The sequence below is a fragment of the Hydra vulgaris genome, chromosome 13 (assembly GCF_038396675.1).
Source record: "Hydra vulgaris chromosome 13, alternate assembly HydraT2T_AEP".
NCBI classification, from domain to species: Eukaryota; Metazoa; Cnidaria; class Hydrozoa; order Anthoathecata; family Hydridae; genus Hydra; species Hydra vulgaris.
Window position 1 is genome coordinate 16,717,501 of NC_088932.1, and position 12,500 is coordinate 16,730,000.

At 26.4% G+C, this 12,500-nt stretch overlaps 1 protein-coding gene across 1 annotated transcript in view; it reads left to right on the forward strand.

Moving 5' to 3' along the window:
* LOC136089265 (uncharacterized) overlaps positions 1–10,083 on the forward strand; it is a 33,499-nt gene extending 23,416 nt beyond the window's left edge. Inside the window, exons 4-5 of the mRNA XM_065815112.1 lie at positions 9,716–9,765; positions 9,840–10,083. Of these exons, the coding sequence (XP_065671184.1) occupies positions 9,716–9,765; positions 9,840–10,018 (229 nt within the window). The 3' untranslated portion in view covers positions 10,019–10,083. The remainder of the gene's footprint in view (positions 1–9,715; positions 9,766–9,839) is intronic.
* Positions 10,084–12,500: the final 2,417 nt, after the last annotated feature.

The following is a 12,500-nucleotide window of genomic DNA, read 5'->3' on the forward strand; positions in this document are numbered from 1 at the left end:
AACAACAAATATAACCAAAAAATACACTAACAATATTATTCCTGGAAATTATCTCCAATAGGTTACTTTGACTTTGTAATTTTCTTAGTCTCAATTCATTTTTTGTCTTTCTTGTTCCTTCAAATTCACTAATTGTCGCTTTTCCCACTTTCAAACCTGTTTATCGCCTGTTACCACTTTTAAACCTGCTTATCGCCCGACGAACACTCTTGATCTTTTGCAAGTCTTACCCTCTTAAAATGTTTTTGATAAAAAATATTTTGAAAAGTACACTAACACAAAAGTTTATACTTAAACTTTATTAGCTGTGGAGGGCTTTCTGAGAATCATCAGTGCTGTTTTTGTTATTGTTGCAAGATTTCCATATTCAAAAAATGTAAATTACACATTATTACCATGAGCAACGATTGTTATAAATAAATTTGTAGTTAAATACAGGAAATTAAATGTGTATGCCTTTGATCCAGTTTAATTTTTTTCATTGTTAAGTTTAAAGAAGACAAAAGATTTGATAAAAGGTTCAAAAACACTATTTCGGGCACATTGACAGGTATAAATATGGTTTTCAAATCTATCAGTAGATAGGCCTATTCTGCTGCTAAAAATATCTCCGATTATGCATAATCGTAAATTATAAGATTTACTAGCATATGTGGATTGTTTATTTTCACTTTAGGTAAAAAATTACGTCTTAACTGTATTAAGTATATAACTTTTTATTTTCCATAATTTTCCGTTAGTTGCTTCAAACTCATCTATTTCTTGAAGGTAGAGTTTGCAAATTTTGCATCAAATATCTTTGCTTTTGAATAACCTGATTTTCTTGTTGGTTACTTCAATATTAACAGAAGTTTTCTGAGTAAACTAAGAGGTTAATTAAAAGCCAATGATGAATATAATAAAAACACATTTTTAACTTATTTCCTAAAAGAAACTTTAAATAAAAAGTTTACTTTAGTAACATAAGATGGAAAATTAAGATTGCTGTAAAGGATTGTCACTCAAGAAAACAATTCTGTAATTATCTTTTGTGCTGCTGTTCTTTGCAATTTCTCCTTATGACATACTTTTTCTGTAATACTATACGGGTAATCAAATTTTTTAACCATAACTTTACTTCTATTAGGCAAAATTTTTTGATAACGTAGTGAGAAGCAAAAACAACTATTCTTTTTGCTAAATTATAACGAATACTTTTAAATGTAAAATGGATGATGACTGTTACAATTTAAATAGTTCTTAGTGTTATTTTCTTTGTAATAAATGTGTTTTCACATAATAAACGCGTTTTCATATATTATTAAGTTGTTTACTCTGTTTAAATTTTGTTTGTAATTTTCAATAATAATTGAAATGTCTAAAAAGTAAATAAAAAGTGACACCATTTTATAAAAATTCAGTACCAAAATTAATTATAAAACTAATTGAGTCATTTAATTTAGTTAAAGAAATTTTAAATTTTGTGACGTCTAGGTTTTGGCCGGATAATAAAAGCATCATCAATATATCTAAAACAAAATTTCTCCGTAAGATTAACTTCATAGTTAAAAAAGTACTCAGATGAGATTCATAAAAAAAAGCTTAGCTTCTTATGAAAATCTGGCCAAAAATTTGTACCCATGGCTGTTTCAGTTTTTTTGTGAAACAACTGTTCATCAGAAAAAAAATTGTTATGATTTAGAATAAAAGATGCTGACTAAATCTTCCATCTATCAATTCTTTATCTTTATTTATTCAAAATTTTAAGACTTTTATCCCAAGATTCTATGGCATACTGACTGATATAGATTTTAACAATGTCACATAACATATTGCAACTTTATGATTTAATCTCTCTTGAAATTTTTCTGACAAAAGCTCAGTCATCTTTAATTAATAATACTCGTTTTCTTACGATTAGAGGCAAAAGTATACTTGTAGAAACTGGCTTAAGTGAGATGTTAGTAATGTTTCAAATTTTTTAATTTTGTCCGTGGAAAATAATTTAGTTTGAATGTTTAAACTAAGTGAAGTTTTGATATTATCTAACTCTAGATAAAATTTCAGTCAAATTGATTCACTGGTTAATAGTTTTTGGCAGCTTGATTTACATTTTATTAGTTTTTTCCTACTTGTACCTCAAAACGTTACCAGTGATATTTAAACACTATTTTCAAAATGAAGGTTACATGAGTGCTCTACTATATAATATCAACAATTTTTATTTTAATTGTTTTTTTGCCACTTGTGCAATTTTCATTCTATAGACAAAAATATTAATTTGCTATTTTAAGAGTGATTTAAATTGGCTAATGCAAGGCGCAAATATCTCAATTCATCCTAAAGTAAAAACTACTGCAAAATGCAATAAATAATTCTAAAAAAAGTGCAAAACCTTTTAAAAGGACTGTCAGTTGGTAAAAAAAAAATTTCTGCTAAAATAGTTATTATTGGCCCTTGAAACCTTCTTAAATACATTGACTTTGAAAGTCAATGTATTTAAGAAGGTTTTTACGAATCATACAAAGTAGCTAAATATACTCTTTTACTCAAATACTCTTCAATAGTTTTACATACATTATTATAATTCATAATTACAGGAGTTAAGGATTAAAATTATTAAAATGTTCATTATAAATTGCAAGCTTTTCTACTGCCTAATCTAATACATCGAACTGTAGTAGCTATGGTAATATATTTATGGTAGCAGTTCTTTAAAGATGCTTACTGTTCAGATCAGTTATGCTGCAGCACAGTTTTTCTTTGTACTCTGGATAATTATTGTTTTAATTATACCTTAAAAAATGTTTATAAAAGTCTTGATGAACAGTTTTGACAGTTTGTTTACTATAGGGCTCAAGGGGTATTCTTTGGAACTAAAAAAAACTTTGATGCAGTAGAAGGCAGTGTGAATTTTTAATGGTACTACGCTTGCACTAATTATTATTAATTAACACCTTTTAGAATATTCAATTATTTCAGCAAAGTTTGATTAAAGTATGAACCCAAACCAAGCTTTTACAACTAAACATAAACTTTTGAATGCTTCAGTTATGTGAAAAATGTTCGGGACAGAAATTGAATTTTGATATTGCTGAAGCACATCCACATTTTCAAAAAGCTTCTTGGATTCATTTCCCTCGAACTGCTCTCCACCCCCCATAATATGTGCTCAGTTGAATAAGGAGAGCACCTGGCCATATAACTGCCTCTATCCAAGCAGTTTTAAGTATCTTGAAAAGATGATTTACTCCTATATAGAGATTCAATTTCATTGGAGGAATTATTTACAAAATCAAAACATTGTCCGGCCCACTTATGTTTGACTTTCAAATTTAATTCCAAAACAACTATGCACGAGCCTTAATCACACCAGATTTTTGAATGAGCTCAGTGTTAGCAAGTTTCTAGATTAGGCTTAAAAAAAGACACTTTAATTGGACGTCCTATCATATATAAGGGTGTAAATCTTAAATGGATTTGAAGACCACAAATTTTATTTGCAACTTTCATATTGCATTATTCAGTGAACAGATTTGCTCAATGTTGGAGTGAGTTCCTAGCAAATCTTCTGCTACCGCAACAAGTATTTTTCTCTTAACACCAGTGTCTTTGCCAGAGTGAGAGGTTGCTTTTGATGCGGTGAGCTAGTATCTACGCTTAACGCAGTATCAATAATGCTTGGACAAAACTTGAAAAAATCTTTACCACCATAGTGAGCAACTATACCATAATCTACTTTTCAGCGGATAGTTTTTTAGCCACGGCTGGTAAAGAATTTATTTAAGTGTTGACCTAATCTAGAGAAATTCTTATGAATATTTGGCTCTAACATCTTCCTGATTGATGTTTGGTAACAGTTCTCAGTAGTTTCTGTATTTCGTTGTTATATGATCCTGTATTTAACTCTAAATTTACATGAGGTAGAGTGGTCAATTTTGGCTGGTTATATCTTAACCTGACACCATAACATGAATATTTATCTTTAGATGAAAATTTTTTCAGAAAGTCTGTTTAAAACCTCAAAATTATTCTTTTTAAAGTGATTATAAACTTGAGAAAAAATATTGTCTCTTTTTTTAAAAATCGAAACTTCGCTTGATTTGGCATTGTAGCAACTTACTAAATCCGACTTTACTAAATCGAACTGTTTCTTTTACAAAAATTAACTTGATTTTATATTGGACGACAATCCATTAACATACCAGCAAATGTTATTTATAAGAAATGAATAAAATCAAAATAAAAATTAATGAAATATAATATAACTCTTACAAAACTCTTTCTTAAAGAAATAATTGAAATAAACATTTTTAATAACTATTTTCTTTGAAAATAATTATTTAGCTTAATGACAATTATTCTGCTTATTGACATATGAGATTTTATTTGATAACTCATTTCTACTAAAAAGTTTGGTGGGTAGTATTTCATCCTACCCTCCAAACTTTTTAATTAGCCGGATTAGACTGGCCCTCCAAACTTTTTATTTGTCAATTATTTTAGTCATCTAAATATTTATATTTTTTATGTAGGCATCTTTATGAAAAATTTTTCAACCGGTTTTTAATATTTTCATGCATTTTTAAAAAAGTTTATACCTTTTTGTTGATATTTTTATGCAATGTAGTTATAGCAATAAAACAATTATAACAAAAATTGTTGGTATTACATTGTAGAACACTCATGTAACCATTATTTTGAAAATAGTGACAAAAAAAAAATGAAAATAGTGACAAAAAACATATGAAAATAGTGACAAAAAAAAATGAAAATAGTGACAAAAAACATATGAAAATAGTGACAAAATACTAACAAATGAATGAAAATGAATGATAATGGAAATGAAGTAAATGAAAATTGAAAATGAAAATGAATAAAAATAGTGACAAAATAATAACAAAGTATAAACTAAAACTGCCTTAAATCCCGGGATAACTGGGATTTAACCAGTTAAATAATCCGGCTGAAACTTTATCCATATTTTGTTACAGTCATATGCTACATTTGCATTAATATTTATCAAATAAAGTGCTTCTCCTTTCAAAGGTGTTTTTATTGTTGCACTAGTAACTCAAGGTTACACTTAGTTTGAACATGCAAATTAAATTATTTTCTGCAGACAAAATTAAAAGATTTGAAAACTTGCAACACAGGGTACCTTGATGTGTACGCTATCACCCGATATAAGTGGCGTTCGGCTAGGTTAGTATTATCAGGATCCGTGCTAACTGTTAACTAATCTACTTTCATTTTAAGTTCTTGATGTTTTTTATCTCATCAGCCGTTACGCATAGTTGTTTTTTTTATCAAATAACTTTTTTAAAAACTTTAAAAAAATTAAAGAATTAAAAATTTTAAAAGTTTGGTTATTAAAAACGTTTGTATAGGATTCATAACTTATTTTTCAATTGTTGTAACAGATAAAAGATGTTCGTAGTAAACAAGTTTGTTAATATAATACTTTAACTCTATTTCAACAAAAGTGTTAGCTTAGTCAGCTTTTTATTTGCTACCCATTTTAATCGTTGTTATTTTTTTATCGTTGCTCTTTCTTGTTTTCGTAAGTTTAATTTGTTCAATTTGTGTAACTATTTTATTTAATTCTAGCTAAGTGATTTTAGTGTTATAATTTGATTTATTTTCAATTATACTAATGTAATTATTTAACTGTAAAATATTTCTTTCATTATAAGTTTTATTATAATTTTTTTATATCTGTATCAATAAGTAAGAAATTTGTTAATGGGTGAAATTATGAACATACAATAATAAACAATAAATTACAGCTATTTAGCAATACTTGGACAGCATGGTTGAGGGCCGAGTTGATAGGTACCTTTTTTGGGTACTTTCTCTAAACCATCCTCTTTCAGCAAACATTTATTCTGGTTTTCTGCAGTATTTTGCAGCTCTTTTGTTCTACCTTGAGACTTTGAATCATGGTTTTAAAAACTGGATATTTCCATGTTACTATCGTTTAGTTCTAATCTATATAAATATTTTATAAACAAAGAGTTGTAAAAATTAATAATTTTATCGAAGAGTAAACTAAGATTAAGACGAAATCACGCTTGGAAGAAAAAAATACCAGTTTTAGTTACTAGATTAGTTATCTTTAATTCCTCGGAAAGTATAAGTTTATTCAATTACTTTTTTTCAAATTACATTTTATATATTAGTAAAGATTTCCCGAAAGTTACAGTACTGCGCTGTTATCATAGAGCTACAGCAATTGTTTAAATGCAGTTAATATAAGGTCACGCACGGAAGTTACGCACGGAAGTTGCAAATATATCGAATTTATATTAGTTTAAAAAAATAAATTACTTGTGATTATTTTAAGTGAAGTATTATATCCTTAATGCACTTTTAATATATTTTTAATGAGAAATAACAGTCATCAAAAATTTGCAGCTGTAGTACAGCGTTTAGAAAATCATTGTACATTTTTCAAACAACTGCGACATTAATACACACACACAAAAGATAAAAGTATACATATTTAAACATTCAAGTAGCCTAAAAGATGATATAAATGTCTTTGTTGAAAATGTTTTATAAGAAAATCATAACATCATGTATATTTTTTTATGTCACACCCTCTAATTGTAAAAAATAAAGAGAACAAAATTAGGTATAAATAAAAATAACATTCAACAACGCCGGGTAACTCCAGCTAGTTAGGTATATTAAATAACATAACGTTGGAAAAAAAACTAATATATGTAATTTTATACATTAGAAGTATAATTAGCTCCACTGTTCCACATAAAATGCATCTATCAGCACTTTATCGGGCCAATTTCTTTAAACATATCATCATAATTATAGTGTGATTTTAATATCTGTTGACAATATTGAGAGAGCATATAATCAATATTTGAGCATAGCCGATTTATATTTGTTTTTATTATGGATATTTTGGAAAGTTTTCATTCTGTCTTGGAACTGGTTATGAGTAAAGTAATAAATATTTTTATTATCGATGCTAAATTTTTTAAGATTTTAATTGATTTTTTTTGTTTGTATATTTGCAATATTTCAGAGCTTTTCAAATTTTCTGTGACAGCAGAAAGCAATAAACTATATTTTAATTTATGTTGCTCACTAATTAGTTTTTCGTTAATGTACTCATTGTAATGCGCTATTATTGCTTGATGATTTTTTTATTGATTTTAGGATTTCTTACCAAATTAGTTAGAAATTTAAATCTTTTTCCAATATTTTCATATTATTTATTTTCTTTTGTGTGTTAAACAATTGTGTTATTAAGAAAACGAAATATCAAGTTAAAGTTTAAAATTTGAAACTTTTCTTTTCCAGTGTTTCCCGTTGTACAATTACTTTGTTTTACTTTGTTTCCAATCTTTCCCGTTATACAATTGCTTTGTTTTTATTTGTTTGTTACAATAGTACTTGTTTCAAAATTTTGATTTACTTAGTGCTTTAGCTTCATCTTCTGAAGTTTTTAGATTTAATTCTTGATTTTTTTCTGTCTTAAGAACGGAATTCAATGATAAAATTAGACAATACTATTCATACACATCTATTCAAGAGGTTTGCAATTTTACGCTTGTTTTATAGAAACATTATAGAACTTCCTCCTACACAATTTTCAATATCACAAATTATTGCCAGCTGGTTAACTCCTGTTACATATAGTGTCGAATCTGCAATGATATTCTGTGTATTCGTTATTAATGTGATTTATAATATGTCTTTGTACTTAATTTCCCATAATTTTAATTATCATTTCCTAAACTGTTTTGGATAAAATTGTTGATTTGGTTATTTTCGTTTAAAACGAGGCTAAGTGTTTTTGCAAAAATGGGTCGAATAACCCAATCATTCCGTTCGATTCGATCATTCCATTCAAATTTTGATTGTTTGATAAGTCCCATTTTTATTATAACCTCTCAGTGGCAAAAAGTTTCACACATAATTATTTTTACACATAAAAATTTAATTTACTACTCTCTTTTTTTAATTAATTAATTAATTTGAGTAACTTCTCTCTTAAATATTTCTTAACAATATTTTATGTTGCATTTTATTTCTTCATCCAATTAATTGTTTATTATATTTTTATTTTTTAATTGTTTAAGAAAATGTTAACATGTTTAATGTTAACTAAGCCTTGATTTGTTCTTTTGAGTTTCATGGTTTTCTAGTATTCTAAAATTATTCTTACAGTCAGAAAATCCCTTCTATGTGAGGAAATGAATATCTTTCAAAATAACTTTGCATCCAAAGTTATTTTTATTTATTAGTTTTTTGTGTCTAAGACATTTTTATTTGGAGAATATGGTTACAGATTTGCGCAAGTATTTGTTGAAATTCAAAAAACATTCAATTTTGGAGAAAAAAAAAATTAGCACTTAATTGAATATTGAACAAATATCGAAATTTTATAATGTTATTTTAACTGCAACTGCAATAAAATCACAAAGGTATTAAAGATTATAAAGATAAAACGTTTGCTGAGGCGACGAAGGCTCTTAGACATTTTTACAAAAAAAAAAATGCCTTTATTAAACTGATAAAAACAAAATCAAAAAAATCGGCATAATTCAAATTTATTAAATAACTTTTCACACAGCTCGGGTCAGCCCATAATCTTGTCGCCCTCAAGCATGAGGCTATAGCTTTATGGTAAATCCGCCTCTATATTATTTAAAACTCACCAGACTTATATTCGTATCTTCTTTCATCTTAAGGTGTTTCAATATCAGATAGCTCAATAAAAAACGCTATTTTTACTTGAAATCTTTAATATAAAAGCATTTGTTGATCCATTAACAAATGATGCAAAGTATCTTGTAATGGTATCTTCTGCAATAGCGTATTTAATTTCTTCTAACTTTAAAATTATTTTTGTTTCTTCAATAATTTGTTCTATCTTATACGACATTAGCTCAGCATTTTCAAACAGTTTTGAGTTAGAGTACTTAAAGAGTTTAGGAGGCAGCAGCAACATTTTGCAACATCAAATAATATTATGAATGTGGAGCATCACAAGTTAGACTTTTATAAAGTGGTAAGCATAAAGACTTTTATAAAGTGGTAAGCATAAAGACTTTTATATAGCGGTAAGCATATGCCTAAAAAACGTTCCCAAATATTTATTTATATATCTATTTTTGAAGAAGAATTTCTCAATTCTTCAACGAAAATAGACATATAAATAAATTTTTATATATCTATTTTTGAGAAAAGTTCTGTATTTTCTTTTTTACTACAAGATTAGAAATAAAAAAACTATTTAATCTGAAAAACACTAAAGTTTTATTATTTTTGTTATTACGGCTAAATAATTTATAAATATAAAACTTTATCATTAAATAGACAAAAAAAGTTTGTGTTAATTTATCTTCATAAATTACTAATTATGTTTGTTGTTGTTCAACCTTGAATGAAATAGAGAGCCTAAACCTTTTTTTTAATTAAAATTTTTCTTCAAAAAATTCTCAACATTTAAATTTTATTATACTAGTTTTTTTAAATCAGGAACTGGATCTGATTATATATTAAAGTTAAACATAAAGCTGTGTATCTGTTACCATGAACTGAATGAAATGCGAAAATAATAAATAGGCTTTATTTTCAGTAGTTTATAATAATAATGTTTTACTTTGCCTTTATCATTAATGCTAACAGTTTTAAAAAAAAGTAATATATTAAAAGTTCCGAAAACTGTTTCCAATGTTTTAATTTTAAATAAATAAAATTTTAGACAACAAACTTTATGCTACCAACGTGAAATATCTTCTGGAATAGTTACATGTAAGTTTCTTTTCAAGTTAAAATTAAAAATGGAATTGCCAACTAGATGTATAGTTTTTTGTATTTTTTTTAAGTTCTTCCGATTCAAGTGATGGATGTGATTGGTTATGATCCGAATACTACAATTATATACGGGCGTACGCTTAGAAATAATTTTGTAGAAGTAGACGTAAAAAAGGAACAGTCAAGAGTAATATCAATTGAAAAATGTTCAAGAATAAAAGCATGTGATCCTTCTTTGGGCGCAAATTAATGCTTGCAGGGTACAAAAATTAAAAGTTTGAGCAAAGATGAAAAATAAAAGTTTTTTCAAATTGATTCAATGTTTAATTCGTTTAAACAAATTTAATATTTGTAATTTTGATTACAAAATTTCAATATTAATTTATTAGAAGTGACACATATTTGTGTAACATGCATTTATTCACACTTGCGTTTTTCAACTCTTTTATATCACATGCTATTGCATATGTTAAATGTTTTTAAAATACCTGCTATAATTTTCAAAGTGTGTTTTGCGCTGATCCGGTTAATTTACTAAATAAGTTATTTGAGATAGTGTTTTATCTCTTCGTCTTTATATAAAAGATTTTTTATTCCGTATTTTAAATAAGTTTTGTGGATAAAAAAATACACTTGAAATAAAGAAAAGGTGGAAAATTGATACTAAAATTTATCCCTCACAAAATTGTCTGCCATCAATTTTCAAGGCTGCTTTTATTAGGTTGTAAAAAACAGTCAAACCTAAATAAAAAAAATGTATATAAGGATTCAGTTTTATTAATATTCACAAAGGCAAATATTTTTACTTGTGTTCAAAAGGTCATTTATGCTAGGGTTTTAAGTAGTCTTTACACTGTAACAGAAAAAATGCATATATAAAGCACTCTAAAAACTATACACCTCTTCTTAAAAATGCTTGTATTAAAAGTGCAGTATTTGCTATATTTTACAGTGTATATAATCCACTAATATTTGTTTTAGAAGAAAAGAAAGAATCTATTAATCATCAAGCCATTTATCTATTAAACGGAGAAAAAAAGAACGCTTTTAAATGCTAAAAGTTAACAAACTTAAATCAAGTACACAAGAGTTCATGCTTGTTATAAATTCAAAAAAAAAAAAGAGACATCAACAAGTTACAATTGACAACAGCATCTCATTATCACAATTAAAACATGGCATCAAACGAATAATGTTTAAATAGGTAAAAAATATCTGAGTAACAGGAAGCAGGTAGAAATTAAAAAAAAGGAAAGTGTTCTTGATAGTAATTATTGGGTCAGTTAGACTTAATCTTAAGAATAATAATGTTTTTAATTTATATCAAGGATAAGTATAGAGCAGCGCTGTTCAAAATTTTAAACGCGAGAGCCGCATATAAATAATGACGTGTGCCGAAGAGCCGCAATCAATGTGTTGCTATGACAACTTCATCTTTAAAAAAAATAGTTGGCGAATGTAAATTTAGATTTTTTCTACATCAATATTTTGATTTTTTAAATGGAAATTGTACTTTTATAAATAAACTTAGTATGTACTCAATTTATATTTAGTAATTAGTTTTTTTTACCAAAGAGAAAGTAAAAGCTATTTTTTAAATGTAAACTTGGCTACATAAAATCTGATTCCTTTTTATTCACGCCAGAAAACCATTAGTAGAAAAAATTGAGAAAGCATCTCAAAATCATAATTTTTTTTTTCGAATTTTCACAGTTACAACAACCATAAATTTCCTTATAAAAATAATTATAAGCGAGATATAAAAATCTAATTATGAAAAGTTTTCTTTAAGAAAAAAATTATTATAATGTATTTGAATTAACTTGCATTTATTCGAACTAAACTTGCTCATAACCACTTTATAGCATAAGTTACTTAAAACTGAAAAATAAATAAATAAACGATTATATACGAAATAAATAAACGAATAAATCAAATAAATAAACGATTACACAATAAAAAAAATTTCATTTAAGTTCAAATTACTTTTATTTTTGCAATTGAAAAAAATCTTTTTATCATTCAGCAAAAAATTAAACATAACAGAAAGAATTGTTTTTTATAACATCATTTTTTGTAAAAGGCCATTAGAAAGTTCTTCTTGTATAATAACTTACATAATTTACTATGAACTTATTAGGCACTAAGATTTTCAATAGTACTGATAAGTTTTTTAAAATCTGGTTCCAAGCTTGTAGTTAATATTCTAAGAAACTGTAACAAATCTTCACTAGTTAGATTGGCACATTACTTTGATTTAACAAATTTCATTGTCGAAAATAAAGATTAACATGAATGTTGAACAAAAAATTGGAATAAGTTTTAAACTAATTCTTTTTAGTTGGGGATACTTAACTTCAGGAACCATTTTCCAAAAATCTAATAGAGCTAGTGTTTAATGTTGCATTTGAAGATTTTGATCTTCTCGGAGATCTAGTAATTCTATTTCAAATTGAGATGTTTCTTCAAGTGTATTTTTTGGTATTGGACAACCATCACTAACAATATCAATTAAAAAAAGGTTTACTAAAAATGGTAATGATGATTTAAGAGCATACAAGTCTTTAAACTTGCTTTGAAAGACTTCGAATAAATTCTGTAGTTTTTTCCGGTCTGATTCAATCTTATGATAATATACTGAATTGTATGATTATGAATTATCTTATTCATTTGAGAAAAATGATTAAAATTTTTTAAGGTAAGATCTTTCTGAAAAAGAGCAATATTTTTTG